This window comes from Triticum dicoccoides, chromosome 3B (assembly GCF_002162155.2).
Source record: "Triticum dicoccoides isolate Atlit2015 ecotype Zavitan chromosome 3B, WEW_v2.0, whole genome shotgun sequence".
Classification (NCBI taxonomy): Eukaryota; Viridiplantae; Streptophyta; class Magnoliopsida; order Poales; family Poaceae; genus Triticum; species Triticum dicoccoides.
In genome coordinates, this window is record NC_041385.1 from 28,737,629 (window position 1) to 28,760,087 (window position 22,459).

The window sequence follows — 22,459 nt, forward strand, 5'->3', positions numbered from 1 at the left end:
TGATCATAACCCTAACAAAAAGTAATAATCATGAATCTAATAATCAGCTAGCTGACCATAGATCAACCTACTCCACGAGACACGGTCACGAGAAGCGGGCCCGCATGTCAGCGGCACGACCCGGCAAACCGGCCTGATTGACTAATCTTGCATTGCCCAAACTTGAGTGTTGTACAAAAGATAGGAGGAAAGATACGAGTTAGGTAGCCGAGATTGGGCATGGCATGGGGAGCTTTCATTCCCTACAGCTAGCAACGGGCTTCGGCCACCTTTCTGCTCTGTCCCATGGATGTGGATCGCCGGCCAAACTGACAGACCAACATGACATAGATCTAGAGCTGGCTCTCCCTATAAATTGCCACCCTGCGTGCCTCTCATCCCTCCTGACTTACCACACAAACACCATCATAGCAGCAGCAACAACAACAACAACGCACACGTTTCGCGCTACGCACACATCGATCGAGTGGTTGAGCGACGTCGTCCCTTCGGTTCATCGACATGGCATTCGCTAAGGTATGTGACATGCTGTCATGTCTATCTGCTTCTCTCTCATGCATGATTGCAATGCTTAAAAATGCCGCCAAGGCCTAAGTCTCCTGACTGGTCTAGTTTTTATGATTGCAATACCAATGTTCACGCGCATCATGGAAGCTTGGACTAAAAATGGCACGGGCTTTATGGTTTACTATGTTGCATGTTGGTATCGTCTACTGGTAACCCTGTAAATTTTAGTAGATTTTGTCGCAAACTTCAAGAATTTTGCGTGAATTTGCTGGACATGATGTGGGTTCCAAGCTATTCATGCATCTTCTTCCGCCGGTTGTTTTCCAATCAACCAGTTCCTTCTTTAAAGCCAAGCAACTGATCGAGCAAGCTAGCGATCGATATGATATGATATTATCCATCCCCAACAAGAATCCTGTCTCATCCCGACAAGAACGGGGCATCAAACATCGATCGACATTGTTCGCAAGAACTCTGCTCGTGCGTTCCGTTGCAATGGGTTAATGTGCGCGCGTGCGTGTGCAGGAGGAGGTGCCACTTGCAATGAAGCTCACGGCCGACGGCGGCAGCAGCATGGAGAAAGAGGCGGCCATCGCAATGAAGTTGACGGAGGACGGCGGCAGCGAAGACGAGGAGGAGGAGCCTGCCCTCCCCGTGAACCTGCTCGAGCACCACGGCGGCTCCTGCTCGGGGGAGGCCGACGGCGGCCTAGGCGGCTGGGCGTCGGCCGGCGCGAGCACGCTCTCGGTGCTCCACGACCACGCGCCGCCTCCGCTCTCGGCCACGGCGGAGGACGTGCCGTGCGCGCGCAAGCGGAAGCCGAGCGGCCGGTACGTCCTCGCCGCGCACCGGGCGGACGAGAAGGACGGCCTTTGCCGGGAAATAACTTGCGCGCCCAAGCCCAAGGTCACGTACCGGGTGGCCGGCTGGGTTGCCCTGGAGGGCGGCCCCGGCGCGGATGGCGGCCACCCCGTGCACGTCGAGGTCCGCACGCACGACGGCGCGCGGGTCGGCGGCGGCGTGCTGGTGGCCGAGCCGGGGAAGTGGGCCGAGATCAAGGGCGCGTTCCGGGTCGACGAGCACCCGCGCCGCGCCGAGGTTTACGTCCATGGCCCGCCGGCCGGGGTGGACATCAAGGTCATGGACATGCGCGTGTGCGCCGTGGACAAGATCGCAAGGCTCAGGCACCTCAGGAAGAAGACGGACAAGGTACACGTGACCAACAAGTTTGTGTATATCAACAAAATTTCATCTTTCGATTTATAAACTTTTTGTTTTGAAACTTTTGAATGCTAGTTTGAAACTTTGTCACAGAAATGACATAAGCAACATGACGCGCGCAGCAGATTTTTGATGAAACAGAATTGCATTGCATTCTACTCAAGCGCATGCAAAAACTATGGCCTACACGGTCGGATTTGGATAATCATTTTCTACGTGTTGGCTGCAGGTGCGCAAGCGTGACGTGGTGCTCAAGTTCAGCCGGCCGTCGGAGGACGGGGCCGACGCGTCGGCGGCGGTGAAGGGCGCGTCTATCCGCGTGGTCCAGGTGGAGAACAGCTTCCCGATCGGCGCGTGCATCAGCAAGTCGTCCATCCAGAACCCGGCCTTCGTCGACTTCTTCACCAAGCACTTCGACTGGGCGGTGCTGGAGAACGAGCTCAAGTGGTACTACACGGAGCCCGTCCAGGGCCAGGTGAGCTACGCCGACGCCGACGAGCTCATCGCCTTCTGCGACCGGCTCAAGAAGCCGGTGCGCGGGCACTGCATCTTCTGGGCCGTGGAGAACTCGGTGCAGCCGTGGGTGCGCGCCCTCAACACCGACCAGCTCAGGGCCGCCGTGGAGTCCCGCATCCGGGGCCTCGTCGCCCGCTACAGCGGCCGCTTCCCGCACTACGAGGTGAACAACGAGATGCTCCACGGCGCCTTCTTCCGGCAGCGCCTCGGCGACGACATCGACGCGCACATGTTCCGGGAGACGGCGGCCATCGACCCGGCCCCGGCGCTCTTCGTCAACGACTACAACGTGGAGAGCGCCAACGACCCCAACGCGACGCCGGAGAAGTACGTGGCGCTGATCACCGACCTGCAGAGGCGCGGCGCGGCCGTGGGCGGGATCGGGGTGCAGGGCCACGTCACGCACCCGGTGGGCGACGTCATCTGCGACGCGCTGGACAAGCTGGCCGCCACGGAGCTCCCCGTGTGGATCACGGAGCTGGACGTGTCGGCCGCGGACGAGGCGGTGCGCGCCGACGACCTGGAGGTGGTGCTGCGCGAGGCGTTCGCGCACCCGGCCGTGGAGGGGATCATGCTGTGGGGGTTCATGCAGGGCCACATGTGGCGCTCCCACGGGCAGCTGCTCAACGCCGACGGCACCATCAGCCAGGCCGGGAACAGGTTCGTGGGGCTCCGCCAGGAGTGGACGTCGCACGCGCGCGGCAAGGTGGACGCCAACGGCCACTTCAAGTTCAGGGGGTTCCACGGCAAGTACGTCGTGGAGCTGGCCGCCGGCGCCGGCGGGAAGCAGGTCAGGCGCGCGTTCGACGTGCACAAGGGGGACGCACCGCTCGTCGTGGACATGAACCTGTGAACGACTCCACGCGACGCCGTCTTGTGTTAACGTGGTGGTGAACGTGTACGTACGTGCGGTGATATAGTACTCCAACATACGTATTTGGCTACGGGATTGGGATTATGAGTAGCTAGTAGTGGGGCCGTTGAGATTACATTTTGCCATTAGGCGGGATTGATTCAGACTCACACGGAAGGTATTGTAATTTGTAGTAGTATATAATGTCTTACAAACGGATTGCAGTAAATAAGTTGGTGCATGGGCGCCTTTCAAATTGAGTGGGTGCTTGGGAGATTCAAACAAACTCAGATCAAACATGCAAGAATTGAAAATGGAGAGGTGGTTTTTGCCTCCCGCCGCCGCCGCCGCCGCAGGTCCGCCTCCTCTCCGATGGCCTTAGGGCCATGGGGGCGCAGTGGATCTCGGTAAGAGTCGGGAGGGCTCCGTTTTTAATCGTTTCTTTCAGTTTTGCTAGGGTTTGTGTCCTGCTCAGGAAGACGAGACGGTGGCGGCTCCCTGAAGATGGAATAAATGTCTCCCCGTCTAGCCCCCGTTCCGGTGATGCGTCTATCATCGTTGGTGGGCGTGTGGAGGTGTGTCTCCGGCGGATCTATCTTTGGTGGATTTGCTCGGATGTCGTCGTTGTTTGTCTACATATGTGTGTCTTCGGATTGGATATTTCTGGTCTACGTTATTCTTCATCTGCGGCGGTTGCTGTTCTGGAGCGCTGGTCCTACGGGGCCTTAGCACGACGACTTTCCGACTGTCTACTACAACAAGTTGTGCCCGACTCCGGCGATGGAGGGGCGATGACGGCGGCGCGTCTTCGGCTCGCTTCAGTGTTGGTAGTTGTCGCTATGTGGTCTACGGATCTGGATGTAATTTCTATTATTTCTGGTATTCGTTGTACTGTCATGATTGAAGATGAATAGATCGGAAATTTTCTCGCAAAAAAGAAATACTCTACTGATGTTTTCAGTCAAAAACATAAGAACATAGGGGATTTACACTTGCCATTTGATATGTTTGGTATTGGCGCGTTGCTGCGTGTCAAGGCATGTTGGGTCACAATTGGAATGTTATGTGTCGTCTTTGATTGCCTCAACTGACTGAAATATAGAGATTTGAAACAAATAGTGGATCTTCTAATGAAAACATAAAGAAAACAATGAATTCAATTATGTCCTATGTTTTTTTAGGATTAAATTAGTGTTTTTAGTCACTGCGCTCATGTCAAATGTTAGTTATGATATCGACACATGCCGGGCTTGAACTTATATGCACATTGTATCGCCAAACAATTAGTGCTTTTTTTTTATGTATCCACTCTTAATGAATTCTTCTTATCATAAATTAACCTTTGTTGTTTGACACAAATGTACTTCTAACTCAAGCTTTTACAATTAAGATCCACTCAATAAAAATAATGATACAATCTATGTACGCTCTCCCTTTACCAATGTATATTGATTATATTCCACACACTCGTCTTTATTAGGGACTGGGTATATATTTTTCTTCTGATGTGAAATTTGAGTTACATGTATTTCTTGTGCATACTTCTAGGTCGTCAATTTAACAATGAAACTCGTGTTATATATCACAAAAATATATTAGTTTTTTCGACATATAACTAAATTTAAGAAAATATTTGTTTTTTCATGGCATATTGCTCGAATTTCATTTGCCAAACGGAAGATCAGGAAATACATGCATGCCTTACAAACCCGAAGAGAAGTAATGGAAATTAAGTTGGTGCATGGGTGCCTTTCAAAAAGAGTTCGTGCACCAGCAATTCAAATAAAGTCATATCAAACACGCCATAATTGATGATGGATATGTGGTGGAGCCGAGAACCCTAAGTTTGATTGTCGCCCAACAGATACTCTACTGATCTTTTCAATCAGAATCATTGGAACGCAAGGGGATGTACACCTGCCACTTGATGTGTTTGGTATTGATGCGTTGTCGTGTGCTGAGAAATGTTGGATCATAATCGATATATTACCTTTCATCATCAAAGGGACAACTCCCCAAGCTATCACCATCTCGTCTTTTTTTGAAATAAATATATTTAAAGTAGAAAGAAGATCTTGTGAAAGAGCAAATACAAAGCAAACAATAAATGAAACAATGTGACTTGCTTGGATTTTCGAAGGATAAAATTAGGATATTCTTGGTCACCGTCTTTGAGTCTAATGTTTACTATAATCTTGACACATCGCATACTTGAACTTATATGCACATTTTCATTTATATCACTGATTGAATGGCGTCACCAAGCAAATCTCAAAATTTATTTACCCACTTAACAATTTCTTCTTATCATATATTATCTTTGGTATTTATTAACACCAGTGTACTTATAATTCAAGCTCTTATAATTGAGCCCCACTAATAAATACATATGATATCATCTATGGACACTATATATCTTTGGAATGACATATATAGGAAAAGATGCACAATAATGTAAAAGCTGGTTGAAAATATATAATAAGGGTCCCTCTAGGGCTCATATAGATGAGAAATAGATATTGCACATCTAAGTGATGACATAATTTGTTATTATCGTGATCCTGGTCCTTTCATTTCCTGTGCTTTTCTATGTCTTGGGCCGGGCTTTTGTCAAATCTGATGCTTAGATGAAGGCACATGTACTGGGTAGTTTCCATGCCAGGACTGTCGTTGATCTGAGATCATTCACACTTGGGATTATTTAATTTACGGTGACGCTGGTAGTTTCTTGAGCAAGATCCGTCAAGTGTGTCACCCATGGAGAAACTTCAACCAAAGGTACTATCACCCACTCGTAAATACTGGATGATGGTTCCTGCATGTGTCGTGTGGCCATTACTCATATGAATATGTTAGGATTGAAGAGAAAATGTGTTGTGACAGATTTAAGTTAGTAGTTCTAGAGCAATTCAGTGTTGAAGAATTTTGCATGTCGTCATGGTGTTCTTTGAACTTTCAGGAAAACCAGGTACCTCTGAACGAGTTCTCTGGTAGGAACTATCCTAGGACTGCTCAATAATAGTTTAACCCTAGACACTCTAGACTTAGAGTTACGGTTACAAGCGCATTTGGAGCTCTACAGAATAGATTTAAGATTATGAATGAGAAGTCATTCCACACATTCCCCACCTAGGTTAAACTTGTTCTTGCATGTTGCATCCCTCATAATTGGATCCTACAATGGGGCTCTGATGAGCTTGTGCCGGAGGAGGAAGATGTGATGGATGATGATCTTGATAGCGTCGGCCATGGTGTGGAGGCATTTGACAATGAGACCTGCAAGAACAAACGATTGGATTGGGCTGAGGCTATGTGGGCAAATAGAGGTCAGACACGGTTATGAAGAAGAAGAAGAGGATGGAATTTCACCTAGTTCGGCATCGATGCACTTTCCCCTTTTGATCCATATGACTTTTAGTTTGTACTGCTAATTGTTAGTCGCTAGGATGAACTACCATTTGTTTCCTAACTACTCCCTCCATATCAAAATGTAAGACATTTTTTCACACTACCATGATATCAAAAAACGTCTTACATTTTGGGATGGAGGAGGTAGGACCGAAACGATGTTTCGAACACCGTGTAGTGCATCAACCCAGTGCAACGCAGGCAACCAAACGCCAGGTGAAAATTGGTTCTCTGATGCAGCCAACCTACATGCAGACGATTAAAGAACATGCACAATATGGTCTTTGGCCTGTATTAGCACAGCCAGGCCCAACTGAGTCACACATGCAAAGAGGAAAAAAAGAACATGGGTAACCAAACACTCCCCATACAATTCCTGTACTGGAAAGTAATTTTTGTCCTCCAAAAAGAGGAAAATTGTTTTCTCTTAGGAGAACTTTCCTCCCTCATGTTTTAGCAACCCTCCCTCACGTTTTAGCAACGAGAAAAAGATTGTGTCCCATGGCCCATCAATTCACATCATTTTGGGCCGCCGGCCAGCCGATGATACCACTAACACTTCCACGTAGCAGACAATCCTATTCAAATTATGTCATACCATGAGAGGGCTCATTGTATACCGCCAGGCAGTACAATCGAATGAATACACGAGTTTATTCATGCACACATGTTGCCAATAGTTGATTTTGGCACAAATCTCAACTACAACTTGGGTGGCCCATATATTGGGAGTAGATGGACACGGGAACAAAAACGCCACTCACTTAGAGTGCTCTTTAGAGTTCGTAAGTACACATGCGAGTATGCGCAATATGCTAGAGTGAAAATTATCCCTAGGTTCTTTTATAATGGCAGTTTTTTAAGAAGATTGATGTGTTTTAGGAAATCTGCTAGAGATGCTTTTATACACTCTAGAACTCCTTATCTATGTATACATAACATGTATACTCGTGCAGTCTAGAAACTCTGACAACTTAACAGACAAACATTTAAAGATATTTAAAAGGTGAACACACACACACACACGCACACACACGCACACGCACGCACACACACACACACACACACACACACACAAAATGGTGACATATAAATTACTACTCCCTCCGTTCAAAAATAGATGACCCAACTATGTACTAATTTTGTATTAAAGTTAGTACAAAATTGAGTCATCTATTTTGGAACGGAGGGAGTATTATTTATATGAAATACGGAAATTTGATTTAAGCATAGATTTTAAGGTGACATGCATGTCAAAGGAAATTAATAATAAAATCACTTTACTTGCAACATATGTTTTAAAACTAAAGAAAATATGTCCAATTGTAGAAATTGTGACTCTATAACAAATGTATCATATATTCCTATTTAGTGCATGACTATGTGGTTAACTTTGCTAAGTTTAACAGAAATTTTACTAGATGGATATGAGATGAAAATTTCCTATCTATTTTGTTACTTTCTAACTAAATAATAGGAAAACGCAAATCAAACTTGATTTTTTTTTAATATCAAAACATTTGCACCGGTCTGGACAATTTTAATGACCGTTGTTAGATGTCCAAAACTGTTGAGATCGTTAGTACTTAAAAGGATGATCTAAACTTGGTACAATTTAAAATGAAATTGTCTAGTATATAGTGCAACAAGTTATAATGATGTTGATGTCAAGTTCAAGTACCCAGTTAATAGTTATTACCGAGAAGAAATTAGTTACATATCCTATTAAACATGCTTTTGGCAAAGCTTATTTCTAAGCCTTTTGCTAATTTATTTTTACGAGACCTTAATGACAACAGAGGGCAGTGTTTTAGCACATGCCTGCTGAACATGCCTTTTGTGCTTACATGATATCTTTTTTTGATCTACTACAGGATGATAAAACCAAGTTCCATAGTTAGGATTGGTACTAGTCTTAAGATGAGAAACTTCGGAGGAACACATATCCAGATCAAAAACAACAATCGACAATCCGGAGGCAGGTCCGCTGCCAACCGAGTGGCGTGCCTTGCCCGGATCTCCTTGAGCAGATGGAGGCGCCGCCCGGGGGTAAGCATAGCATATGTCGTCTTCTTCTGCCGGGACATGGCGGAGCCGGACGACGAGAGGGGGAATAAATAAGATTGTAAAAAGAAATAATTCATAAGATCCTTCGACATATTGGTCTCTTCAAAACACAAATAAAGAACAATTTTCTAGACCTGAATTCTTAGTAGGAAGCTAGACCTCAGTCCATCCATATTCCTACTAAACTTCTCCTCTTTAGCATACATAGTGTCTATAGATGATGGTGATGTTTTAGTGTGAAACCGTCGGATGACTCACCTTCATTTGCACACTCCATGGGGTAGTGAATAATTTTCTTTGTTGGGTTCACATTTGGAATGAATCAAGGATGCTCTGCTTTGCTTCCCTGCTCTGTTTTAGCATAGGGAAGATGGAACTGGCATCATCGACAAAACACAGGAGGTTCGTGTCCCTTACGCATATCGTTTACGCACAAATGCTTGACTTGACTTCTCACCACGCTGCCGCCCTTTTGTTTTCTGCGGGGTCCTTTTACGAAAAAGAGAACTTTGTTGACATATCTTATCAAGATTGTAAAACCATTTCCCTCTACTTGGATATGAATGTGGTTGGCTTTGATTTAGTCATCTTTTTTAAATGGGTCTTTTCATAATGCATCTTGAATTTCTTCTTCGACATCCACATCTAGTTTGCAGGTGGCGTGCATTGGATGGCAGAAAAGCAGTTGCTCCCTAAGCTAAAACAGAATGCACCATTTCTAAGGTGGTTAATATATGTGCGTCATCTCACCTTGGATTGCTTCATCTATAGTTGTATATAAATGCCACCAGAGCATGAAAATGTGGGGGAACCAAAGACAACTATGATTGTTCTGTACAAGAAGGCAATCGTTCGTTCCCTTTATTGAGACTTGGAATTTACAAGACCCAGAACTTGTGGAAATGCTAGAAAAAGGTGAAGTTGCCACCCCCCAACATTACAAGCGACACCATCACCATGGACGCCTAACACACACCTACAACTTTGCAGGAGAAGATAACAAAACTACAACAAAGCATACGAATAAACCAAAGAATTTCGCTCTATCGATCGATCGCCTCTTGTTGCCGCCCGCGGATGCTTGAGCACATGCTCGGCGAGGGGCGAGAGCCGCCCAAGTTTACCTAGTTGCCTTACACATTCGTGTGACTTAACTGAACTGAACACACACACATTCTGAAGCTCAAACTCTGCTCCTCCTGCATCATCATCCTTCATGACAAGGTCCCATGTCAGTACATCTGGAAGCCGAAGCTGCCATTCTGTCTGGAGAGCTCGTGGACGATCCGGAGGTCCAGATCCTGGTTGCTTTGGTACCAGACCGGCGTCGCCGGAAGAGGCGGCGGGGTGACCGGCGCTGCATCTGAAAGAGGAAGGTTGTTAGAATTAAGAAAAAAACAGAGCATTTTCAGAAGCTCAAAAGAACTCTGGTCGGATGGTTGCTTACTCTGCAGCATTGGGAGGCTGCTGCTGCTGCTGCTGGCGTGGACGATCATGGCGGCGGGGCGGGCTCGGCCTCCTGGAGGTTGTGCCGCTGCTCGAATGGGGAGCTCCTAGTTGGCGCTTCAGGCGCCAGCTAAGGGAGCTGGCGCTCACAGGCGGCGAATCGTGGGCCAGCCCATGTGGCGACCACGCCCAGTCGCTCGCTAAACTCGCCCCGCCTGGTCCCTCGCTCGATCGAGAGCCTCGAGGGCTGTTCGTACGGTCGCGGTTGACCAGTTGACAAATTGTGTCGGGCTTGAACTTATAGGCAAATTGTGTCGCCAAACAATTCTTGATTTGTTTTACAAATCCACTCTTGACGACTTCTACTTATCATAACTTAACCTTTTGTGTTTGACACATATGTACTTCTAACTCAACTTTTTACAATTGAGGCCCACTCAATAATTTGTATACACTCTTCTTTTACCAATATATTGAATATATTCCACACACTGGTCTTTGTTAGGGACAAAATATTTTTTTCTTCTAATGTGAAATTTGAGTTACATGTATTTCCTGCACATATTTCTAGATCGACAATCTAACCAACGAAACTCGTTTTATATATCACAAAAAATATATTATATTTTTTGACATATAACTACATTTCACAAAAGGTTTATTTTTTCATGGCATATAACTCAAATTTTGTTTGCCAAACAAAAGATCAAGAAGTACATGCATGCCCTATAAGCTGGAAGAGAAGTAATGGTAATTGAGTTGGTGCATAGGTGCCTTTCAAAAGAGTTGGTACACGAACGAGTCAAGAACCCTGAGTTTGGTTATCGTCCCGCAGATACTCTACTGTTCTTTTCAGTCAAAAGGATGACGAGGTGATGTAAACATGCCACTTGATGTGTTTGGTATTGAAGCATTGTTGCATGTCGAGACATGTTGGATCACAATGGAAATGTCTGTCGTTATCAAAGGGACAACTCCGAAAACTATCAACTTCTCATCTTTGATTGATTTAATTGATTGAAATATAGAGATTTAGATCAAAAAGCAGATCTTTTGAAAGAGTAAAAACAAACCAAACAATAAATCAAAATACATGTGACAATGTTGTTAGGGGTCAGGGTGCCCCACCTCTCTGGTTGTCGGCCCAAGTAGGCCGACCGAGGTCACCTAGGCCAGTTTGTGCCCTAGGCCACATGGGCTCTGTAGAAGGAAGTTTCGAGAAGCCTTGCCGCTCAAGACAAGGAAGCTGGATCCATGCAGGACCCCTCAACTGATATTGCCAACTAGGATCATGTAAACCCTAGGGCTCGGTAGCCTTTATAAGCTGGAGTTGGGCCACTTGATAGGACAAATTAGAATCCCTTGATTATAACATGTACGCTATACATGATCGAGCCTGTTTTTGTCCTCACGACAGGGAAAAGATGGGCCAGGCCCAGTTAACGCGGCTGCATGGAAACAGCTATAACCGGCGCCTGCAACACTAAATAGGAAATGCCGCTCGAATGCCTCCACCTACAGCTGGTGCACGTACGCCTTCTGGGCCCTGCTCAGCTGCTGCGCCGCGCACTCGACGCCGGCGGAGCTCGATCTTCACGAGCTGGCAGATGGCGTTGACGTACACGCTGGCGCCGTGCTGCCCCGCGTACGCGTACACCTTGTCGCCGGCGTGGCTCGTGGTCACCTCCCACATGCGGTCCGTCATGCCGTCGCCCATTATCGCGCGCAGCATTTCCGGCTTCACCATGAGCATCCGCACGAACTCCTGCACGGTCTCCAGGCCGTGCTGCCGCAGCTTCCGGTGGAACGCCCCTTCCTTGCCGATCTTCTCCAGCCGCCTCAGCATATACAGAGGGCTGGTGCTTGATGCCCCATCGTGTCAGTGGCTGGAATAGATCGCATTGTTCCCACTTCCGAAACAGCACAGTTAGAGTCCATGACAATTACGAATAGGAGCGGGGTCTCCTTGCCGAAGACCACATGCATGCCAAAACTTCTGACCAGGGCTGCCATTGAGAGGTACTCCCTCCGATTCCTAAATGTAAGTCTTTTTAGAGATTTCACTATAAACCGCATACGGATGTATATAAATGCATTTTAAGTTTAGATTCATTCATTTTGCTCCGTATGTAGTCCACCTAGTGAAATATCTACAAAGACATATATTTAGAAACGGAGGTAGTACATGAGAGCTGGCCGATGAGAGCAGCAAGGCCAGCCTGGTAATCAACTTTGATCCAAAACCACGGTGCTTCAGGAGGTTCAGCGGGAAAGCCCAATGCACTGAATTCGAAGGCCTTTGCAATATCGATTTTCATCATAATAGCAGGAACATGCCGCCGGTGTAGGGTTTTGATCGAATGCTGCACCATGAGGAAGTTGTCAACCATAGAATGGTTGGCTATGAATGCACTTTGGTTGGAATGCATCAAGGATGGGATAATCGGGGTGACTTGGTTTTCATGATTTTTCAGACGATCTTCCCCACACTATGAACCAGACTTATTGGCCTGAAATCCCGGATGTCCACAGCCCCAGGCTTCTTTTGTAGATGGTAAAAATCTTCAATACAAAAGTAACTAGTAGAATTATCTTGGGAGGTACAAAGAGAAATCTACTATGATTAAAAGTGGCACGTAAGAACTTGCAAGCAAGTACGCTGGCAACAATAAAAAAATAATAAGTGTCATACGTGTGGAATGGCGCACTCCGGTCACGTTTTTTACAACTAAAGTTTTTTACGTGTGGCACAACGCACTTCAGCCCACCAGGATTCAAATCCTGGTGCTCGCATTTATTTCCTGAATTTATTTCAGGATTTCCGGCGATGCGCATTCAGTGGGAGGAGGCGTTCCCGTCGATGACGAGGTGCCTACGGTGACTTTGTAAATTTCAAGATGATATGACGGCTCGGTCTTTCGGAGGTGCTCATAGGGGTAGGGTGTGCGTGTGTGCGTTCATAGGGGGTGAGTGTATGCGCCTGTATATGAGCGCTTGTGTCTGTACTGATATTCAAAAAAAGGAAAAAAATCGAAACTTACCATCTGATAAAAAATTGCCATGCTTGATAATTAAAATTGTCATCCTCGCATCAATAAACTTTGCATAAAAAATATTCAGAGTTGCCATGTGTTCTTGCCACACGTGTGACACTTATCAGCGCAAAAAGAAAGACATGACACGGAGAATAGTATTTTCCATTGGTCCATTAGTTTTCGCTAAGAGGCCCAATAAATTGGAACGAAGGGAGTAGTACAAGCAATACATATAGGGCGTGTTTGGTTGCCCGTATCGAGCCCAACCAGGCCCACGCGGGAAGGGAGAGGCCTGTTTTGTTGTCTGGTTTTTCTGTTGGGCCTGCATCGCACGCTTCTCAAAGCAGCCCAAAGGCTGGCTCGCTGGAAACGCTCGGGTCGGCAGTTTCTCGCGACCCAGGCTGAGTGCGGCGCGAGGTCGCACGGGCGGGAGCGAGGCGAGGGCGAGGGGGATGGCGGGAGATGGAAATCTGGCGCGCCGTCCCGACGCCAAATTAGCATCACCCCCCTTTCACTCGCTCACCCATAGCCACTGCCCCCTTTCTTCCCTACTGCCTCACCACCGGCTGCGGCTGCGATTTCAGATCTGCACTACAGGGGACGGCGGCGACGGCGGAAGAGGCGGCGGCGTTTGCGGCGGATCTGGTGCTCCCCTTGCTGTTGGCCACCGTCTGGTCGACCTAGTCTGTGCCATGGCTCCCCCTACGCCGTCCTCGTCTCCGATGCCGGTAAGCAGCACCCCCTCCCCCCTTTGTTAGCTCAGTGGTTGCGCCGTTAAGCTAGGCGTAGGATTGATTTCCCACTGAACGAACCATCGATATCGACTAGGTTATGGACGCACGGATGAGGCTGATAATCCAGGTAGCAGCACTGATTAGTGTGATTCAGGCATTGGTCATGTTCATGCACCAGAGAGCTGTTTCGTCGTGCTGGAAGACCTTTGATCCGTTATGGTCCATTGTTTCCCCGGGAACAGGAGAGGATCCAAAATCCGAACTACATCTACAACTGCAATGACGTCGAGGCTCTGTCGATGCTTAGAATGAAAAGAGCACCATTTGCCAGGCTTGTCGAGACCTTCAGGAGCAGGGTCCTGTTACGAGATAGCATCAACACCAGTGTCGAAGAGCAAGTGGCCATGTTCCTCCATGTTGTTGGCCATAACCAGAGGTTTTTTAGGGTCATTCACAACACGTTCAGGAGATCAATGGAGACCATATCTAGGTACTTCAAGCAAGTGCTTTTTGCTATTGGGGAGCTTTGCCAGACTCCACCCAAGATTCGCGGAAGCTCAGGATGGTATCCATACTTCAAGGTGAGCATTGACAATATACACTTTTCATGGCTTGATATGCTTGTATTGTTCAAGTTGAGCACTAACACAGGCTAGTGGGGCCATTTTCAGGATTGCATTGGGGCAATAGATGGTACTCATGTCACTGCCAGAGTTCCTAGGTCACAGTCTGCAACATACAGGGGGAGGAAGCACTACACAAGCCAGAATGTGCTAGTTGCTGTTGACTTTGATCTGGAGTTTACATATGTGCTGGCTGGCTGGGAGGGGCCAGCGCATGATGATAACATTCTCACTGACAGCATGAGTTGACCTGATGGGATCAACATCCCTGACGGCAAGTTCTACCTTGGAGATGCTGGCTATGCATGTCGGCCGGGTATTCTTCCACCCTTCAGGAAAATAAGGTACCATCTCAACGAGTTCTCTGGTAGGAACTATCCTAGGACTGCACAGGAGCTGTTTAATCTCAGACACTCCAGCCTGAGAGTAACTGTTGAGAGGGCATTTGGAGCTCTGAAGAATAGGTTTAAGATCCTGGATCAGAAGCCATTCCACCCGTACTCCACTCAGGTTAAGCTAGTTCTTGCTTGTTGCATTCTGCATAACTGGATCCTCCAGTGGGGCTTTGATGAACACGTGCCTGAGGAGGACGATGTCGAGCCTGACGATGTTGTTAGCTTCGGCCATGGTGTGGAGGCATTTGACAATGATGCTTGGAGGAACAAAAGGTTGGAGTGGGCATAGGCGGTGTGGCTTAACATAGGTTAGTGCAGGATTTGAAGAAGGTGGAAGATGAACAAGAAGCAGCAACAGAAGCAGAGGAAGAGAGGAAGAGGAAGATCCGGTAGCACCGATGAACTATCCCCTATTTAGCCAATGACTCTTAATAATTTGAACTGTCATTTGATAGTAGTTAGGATGAACTGTCATTTGTTTAGGTAGATGGCACTACATGTTCAGACTCTTTGTGGTAAGCTCACCACTAGTTAGACACCAGTGCAGAACCGGGCTATAGCACCGGTTCGTAAGGGCCTTTAGTCCCGGTTCTGTAACCGACACTAAAGGGTGGGGACTAAAGGTCCCCCCCTTTAGTACCGATTCTGCACGAACCGGGGCTAAAGGCCCACCATGTGGCACGAGCCCGCGCGGTGGTCTGGGGGACCTTTAGTATCGGTTGGTAACACCAACCGGTACTAAAGGATAATTTTTTTTGATTTTTTTAATTTTTTTCGATTTTTTTTCCAATTTTCAAATTTCTGAATTATTTGACGATTTTGTCTCTAATCACTGCTCATCATTGCTCTAATCACCCCTCATCATTCCAAATCGTCTAACTTCCTGTTCGGTCACCTATCCTCTCACTACTCCAGCTTGAGCACGCTTAATTTCCGAGTTCTATTCCCCCTAGTTTTCAAGTCTGCACGTGTTCTTTACCTGACAATAGTAAGCTGTCAATCCTATTAACCCTCAGGAATTTAGCTTGAGCATGAAGTCACATGTTTCACCGTTTTAGTTTGAAACTATTATTCTAAAAAATAATTATTATTTAGTAACCGAAATATTTCTTGAATAAGTAGTTTGACCATAGTTTGATCACAGTTTGACCAGATTGGACCATAGTTTGACCAAAAGTCAAAAACAAAAATAATTATTTATTAACACTAATATTTCTTGAATAATTAGTTTGACCAGATTTAACAAAAATTAAAAGAAACTGAAATTTGAGCATATCTTTTTCATTTTAGAATTTGAGGATTATAAAAAAATTGCAAACAGGCCGTAGGCCATCAAAATCGGATGCGGATTTTCGTGTTGATTTTTTTGATATATTATGCTTTTTTTGACATTGTATGCAAAAGATATGGCCGTTTTACATTTTCTTAACACCTTTTTTGCAAAACATGTGCAAATTTAAGTTTTTTAATTTTCCTAACTAGTAGATGTAGTAACATAACTACATCTCGAAGGATTTTATTTTTTTAAGTTTTTATCATTTTCTTCTGCTTTTTACAAAACTGAAAAGGCGATCAGGGGGAGGGGGGTAGAGTTTGAAAATGGGCCCTTTAGTCCCGGTTTGTGTCTCCAGCCGAGACTATAGGTCAGACCCCTTTAGTCCCGATTCGTGGCACAAACCGGTACTAAAGGTTAGCCCTGTAGTACCGGTTTTTGCCACGAACCGGGACTAAAGTGGCTCGTGGAGCCCCGGCCTGACGCCAGCCTGCCACCACCCCTTTAGTACTAAAGGTTCAACACGAACCGGCATTAATGCATAGCCGTACGAACCGGGACTAATCGTACCATTAGTACCGGGCCAAAATTGAACCGAGACTAATGTGTCTGATATTAGGTCCTTTTTCTACTAGTGAGAAGTGGTGACAACACCTTATGCAGGTTGCAACCAAACACCATGTCATATGTGCACCTAATGCAATGCGGGTAACCAAACGCCGTGTCGAAAATGGTTGTATCATGCAACTAGAGGCATGCAGGCAACCAAACTATGTGCATCTGGGGTTTTTTGGCCTGCATCCCCTTAAACCGGCTCAATAGAGCCAGGCTCGCTGGGTCAGGCTGAATCGACAATGTAACCAAACATGCCCATAGTTCACCTAAAAAAAAGCAATACATATAGTACGACCAGGCACGCTCTTGAGCAGTTGCCGTTGGTTGCATAGATCCAGCTACTGTGAGGTGACACGACATCGAGCCGAGTGACACAGCTCGAGGCCGTCAGTTCTTCTTGGAGAAACGATACGACGCATACGAGTGGTTGGTGTTGGTCCAGCTACGGTGGATCAGCTCCGCCTTGGACTGGTCCCCCGCGGCGCCGAGCGCGACGTGCAGCGGATGAAAATGTTCCGGTGATGGGTGCGCCACCTTGCCGTAGGGCGCCCTCTCGTCGTAGCGGTTCACGTCGTCGTACCTGCCCATGCATGCCAAGGCCGCTCAACGGAGAAACAAAAATCGGCACCAGCATGAATGCATGCATGATCGATCAAGATGAGACGATTGGATTGGCAACCATGGACGCTCGTTGTGAAGCAGAACCCTCCCGAAGCTCATCGTCACCATTGTCAATTACCTTCCACCCACGAGCGAATCCTCGAGCCAGGTGTCGAAGTCGGAGGCCCATTGCGGCACCGGCGCCTCGTGAGGTGTCATTTTGCTCAGGTTGTGCGTCGCGCTCCCGGAGCCGAGGACGAGGACGCCCTCCGCTCTGAGGGGAGCCAGCGCCTTGCCGAGGTTGTAATGGTAGGTGCCGTCGCGGCCGGCATGAACCGAGAGCTGGCACACCGGGATGTCAGCCTCCGGGTACATCAGCATCAGTGGCACCCACGCACCGTGGTCGAGCCCACGGCCGTGGTGTTCCTCCACGGGACCGAACCCGGCTTGTTCCAGGAGCTCTTTGGTCCTCCTGGCCAGATCGGGGGCGCCAGCAGCAGGGTACTTCAGCTGGATCATGCAAAACAGTTCACACCAAGAAAATTTATACTCCCTCCTGATCACTAATGTAAGACCTGTTGGAGTACTTTTTCTTTAGGGAATCAAGCATGCATATACCTCTTTTTACACGTATGCTACTTAGATTTCCCCCTTTTATGGGGGAATGTGACAGTAGACAATAGAGTGAATTCCGGTTTTACCCCCTATTTTAACATTAATTATCCCATTTAGTAAGATTTCATCCGTTTTACCCCATTTAGCAAAAGTTCTTTCACGATTTACCCTGTTTAAAATTTTGTGAGCGTGCTGACTGGCAGGTCCTAATTGTGAGGTCCAGCTGGCATGCCACATCGACGGTTTACCTGTCTATTTTTCTCTCTGCTGGCCGGTCCTCGCAGCTTCTCCCGATCGGGCCAACCAGATGGAGCTCGCTCGTGTCACATCCAACGCATAACGCCTGAGTCGGCCATGTGCCACACTCACCCCCAATCGATTGCATCGCCCGTCCAGGGTTCTGACCGCATGTACCCATCAGGCTCTCCCGAACTTAGGGTTAGGGATTGTCAGGCAGCGGCTGCGGCGCGATTTCATACCTCCTCGAGTAGCGTTGTATGGCTGCGATATCAAGGCAATAAACAACCCCCCGGAATCCGTCTCCGTCAAGCTCGTTGACGTCGGCATGGGCACGTCCATGTACGTGACCCCATCAGGCTGTGGTCAGTTGTTCTTCCTACTTTGGCGACATAGCAGGGACCCAATCAGGATCTGCTCAATTGATGGCAGATCTATGGTGACTGCTGATCCAACAAATTAGTGAGGTTGGTGAACAAACAAGCCCTCTCGGTCGGAGAAAAGCAATTCTCCCATGCATGGGAGGTCCCGTGCATGAGCGAGCCCTTGGATATAGATGGAGATTTGGATGCATGCACTCTTCTTCAAGCTGTATTTCACCCATCTAGTCATGTCATATCACTTAATTACATGGTCCATGCACCTACTATCTCACATGAAACCCACCACACACCCATGATTTTTCTTGTGATTTCAAAGTCTGAAATCATTTTATCTTATGAATCGAAAGACCGATTTAACTTTCATTTACGTATTTATATTCCTGGTGACGAGGACTTTTAAACAAGATCACTCTTGAATATATTTTGATAATTTTTAAATTTTGATTTTTGAAACATGATGAAACCATACAAAAGATGGTGAGACTCCATGAAACATGGTCCGAAACTCTATGATTGTTTGCGAAACTCGTTCCATGTAAATGTTGTAGTTTGATGGGTTTTATATTCTATGGTTTCATCAAGTTTCAAAATTAATATTCAAAAAGTTGTGGAAATATATTCATGATTGATCTTGTTTAAAAGATCTTCTTACCAAGATCCCAAATATGTTAACAGAACAGAAATCAAAATTTTCATTCAAAGGATACATGGTTTTAAAATTTCTGACTCAACTTAAAATGCATGGGTTAACATGAGAAGAGAAAGACTCTAGGTAGGGCCATATGGTGTAGTAAGTCATAAATAGTGGGGCCTAAAAACACTATTCATGCATGGGAAATCCCGTGCATGGTAGAAAAACCATTCTCCTCTCGGTCGTACTCCATTTCACATGATTTTGACCATCTCTATCATAGCAATTTGTGCATTTGCCAGTGAGGCGTTTGATTCGGACGGAATTAAGATGCTTATTAGAAGATCACGTGTATACATATCACCCTTCTACTGAGGTACATTAATTTAAAGTTTTTTACAACATTTTGAATATTGTTGAAATTCTTTTATTTCTTGGTTTGCGGAAGGATCGTGTGTGTGATTTGAAAGAAGGCGAGCGACGCGTGCCGTGAATATTGGAGGCCAGAGTGGTGCGGTCCCGACTCTGGCATTGTGCGTTGGACGCGAGCTACCTGCTCTGGTGCGATTATATCGGACCAACCCGTCAGAACACTTACAAATTTTAAACAGAGTAAATTGTGGCAGAGCTTTTGCTAAATTGGATAAAACGGATGAAATCCCGTTAAATGAGATAATTAGTGTAAAAATGTCAAAATAGGCGGTAAAAACCGAAAACCACTCTAGAAAATAAGCATTCTGTACGATAGGGGTGAGTACTTTGCACCGTTGTGTGAGTAGACAAATCGTCATATATAGATTCCCAAAAGGTGAAGAAAAAACTTTCTCAAAAAAGTAAAGAAAAACTCAAGGGAGTACCAATTTGCATGCAAGATGCAACAGAGAGCGCAGACCTGGTACATGGACTCGGGAAACCCGTAGAAGTCGTGGATGGTGTCGTTGATGCCGGGAACGACGTTGACCGCCGGCATGGCCGTCTCCCAGTGGGCCGATACCACCAGGATGGCGCGCGGCGGCTGCGTGCCAGCCACCGCCGCGGGCAGCCAGGACTTGAAGAAGCTCCATGCCGGGATCGTCTCGTCGACGCAGAGCGTGGGGCCGCCGTGCGATAGGAAGAAGGTGTCCATGACGGCCGCAGACGGTGGTGTCTCTCGCCTAGTTTGGGCGCGGCTTCACTGTGCCGTGAACACACACAGCAGTCGGCAGGAGCGGCTTTTCTCATACGGGCGCCGCGAGCGTGGTCGTTGTGACTTGCGTCTCAAGCTAGTTTTTTAGACATTCTCGTGTGTCGCGTGGGGTGTGACCGCTGAACGAACAAATGATTGGATGCTCTCAGTCCTTACACGGTTACAGACGTTCATTTGGTCCGTGGCCGAAACGGCCTAATTCCTATACGTACTGTTGTAGACTTCCTGGACTTTTTTGGTACGAAAAGCGATCTCATACCAAAAAAAAAGGAAAAGCTTCCACTAAACCATCTGGTACTTTTTTTAGCACGCCATTTGGTACTTCTGTTTCCCCGTTATGCCGATTTGTAGGTGTCGTCGCCACCACATAACAACCATTTACAGAGACGAGCAATGGTATGGCGAGGGCATTCGTAGGTGTCTCTTTTCTATGCTGGTTAAGTGCAATTCTTAATCTTCGGCGGGCGGCGTACAATCAGAGAAAGAAGAAGAGTAGTATTGTTTTTAATTTAATTTTACTTTTTGCTGGTCGTTTTGTGTCCATTTGTCTATTCATTGCATGGATCTTTGTTTTCCTCAATATTAATCAAATTTAAGATGCCCTTTGATGTCTTTATTTGAAAAAATTAAAATTAAGAATCCTTTTTCATCCTAATTCGTCAAGTCAAGCCAACAGAATTGTGTCCAAACCTCTTTGTGTGTGGAAGGCTCTAATATCTTTTCTTTTTTGCGAATGACCATATATTAAATATCAAAGATACATATTACAGAAAAGAAAATTACAACTAAATTCTTGGAGTTTCAAAGTCTTCTTCCTCCAGCATTCACTCACTCATGCAATGGGTGTATTGAAATAAATATGAAGCTTACACAAATTTAAAGGTTATTCATTTCGTTAGATTAGAACCAAAAAAAAGCGAAATTCATTATTAAAAGACGCAAACCTCACAGCTGCCGCCTCCTCCTCCAGTAAAAAGCTAGGGTTTCTGCCTCCCGCCGGCGCCGCCGCAGGCCCGCCTCCTCTCTGGGGCCCTAGGGCCATGGGGGCGTGGTGGATCTCGACAAAGGCCGGAGGGAGGGCTCCGTCTTTAGTCGTTTCTTTCAGTTTTGCTAGGGTTTGTGTCCTGCTCAGGAAGACGAGACGGTGGCGACTCCCTGAAGATGAAATAAAGGTCTCCCCGTTTAGGCCCCGTTCCGGCGGTGCGTCTAGCATCGTTGGTGGGCGTGTGGAGGTTTGTCTCCGGTGGATCTATCTTTGGTGGATTTGCTCGGATCTCGTCGTTGTTCGTCTACGTTCGTGTGTCTTCAGATTGGATCTTTCTGATCTACGTTATTCTTCATCTGCGCAGTTGTTGTTCTGGTGTGCTGGTCCTACGGGGCCTTAGCACGACGACTTCCCGCCTATCTACTACAACAAATTGTGCCCGACTCCGGCGCTGGAGGGGCGATGACGGCGGCGCGCCTTTGGCTCGCTTCAGTGCTGGTAGTCGTCGTTAGGTGGTCTACGGATCTGGATGTAATTTCTATTATTTCTGGTATTCGTTGTACAACCATGATCGAAGATGAATAGATCAGAATTTTTCTCGCAAAAAAAAAAAGAACCGTGTACATAGCTAAATTGAAAAGGATGAAGCATTAACGTCCAAGATAAGGGCATGTATAACAATCCAGAGGCCACGACAAAGCACACGCAGCTCATGTAATGAATGATCCATGCAAGCTATCTCAGTCCCAAGGTGATTCATCACTGTTTTTAGTTTAGATCCTGTCTAGATTAGTTTTTCCCTTGAATTAAAAGGTTTCCCAGCAATTTCATTTCTCAATGAAACTGGTAACACAACCGGTCAGGACTGCATCCCTAATACGCTTCCATAGTTTGATTACATGGCAAACACAAAATAAATGCCCCAAATAATCAACTCTACTTGATGATCTCACAAGCATAACAAGGTGCTATGAATGACAGAAACTAAAACAGTTCTGAATTGAATCACTGTCTTACATCCACAAGAACTACAATCAAAAATATAAATTCCACTTCCTCATCAACATAACCTTGTCCTCAGGAGATTCATCTAGATTAGTTTCCACGCATCACTATAATACTTCCTAGA

At 46.5% G+C, this 22,459-nt stretch overlaps 2 protein-coding genes across 2 annotated transcripts; one reads left to right on the top strand and one right to left on the bottom strand.

The window, feature by feature from the left end:
- Positions 1-391: 391 nt before the first annotated feature.
- LOC119274518 (endo-1,4-beta-xylanase 1-like) lies at positions 392-3,357 on the top strand. Its single transcript, XM_037555222.1, has 3 exons — positions 392-516; positions 1,033-1,716; positions 1,958-3,357. The coding sequence occupies exons 1-3, from the start codon at positions 502-504 to the stop codon at positions 3,095-3,097; spliced, it is 1,839 nt and encodes a 612-aa protein (XP_037411119.1). The 5' UTR covers positions 392-501; the 3' UTR covers positions 3,098-3,357.
- Positions 3,358-16,935: 13,578 nt separating this feature from the next.
- On the bottom strand, positions 16,936-20,352 carry LOC119274519 (extradiol ring-cleavage dioxygenase-like). Its single transcript, XM_037555223.1, has 3 exons — positions 20,052-20,352; positions 17,433-17,803; positions 16,936-17,273 (listed from the first exon to the last, which is right to left on the bottom strand). The coding sequence occupies exons 1-3, from the start codon at positions 20,283-20,285 to the stop codon at positions 17,081-17,083; spliced, it is 798 nt and encodes a 265-aa protein (XP_037411120.1). The 5' UTR covers positions 20,286-20,352; the 3' UTR covers positions 16,936-17,080.
- Positions 20,353-22,459: the final 2,107 nt, after the last annotated feature.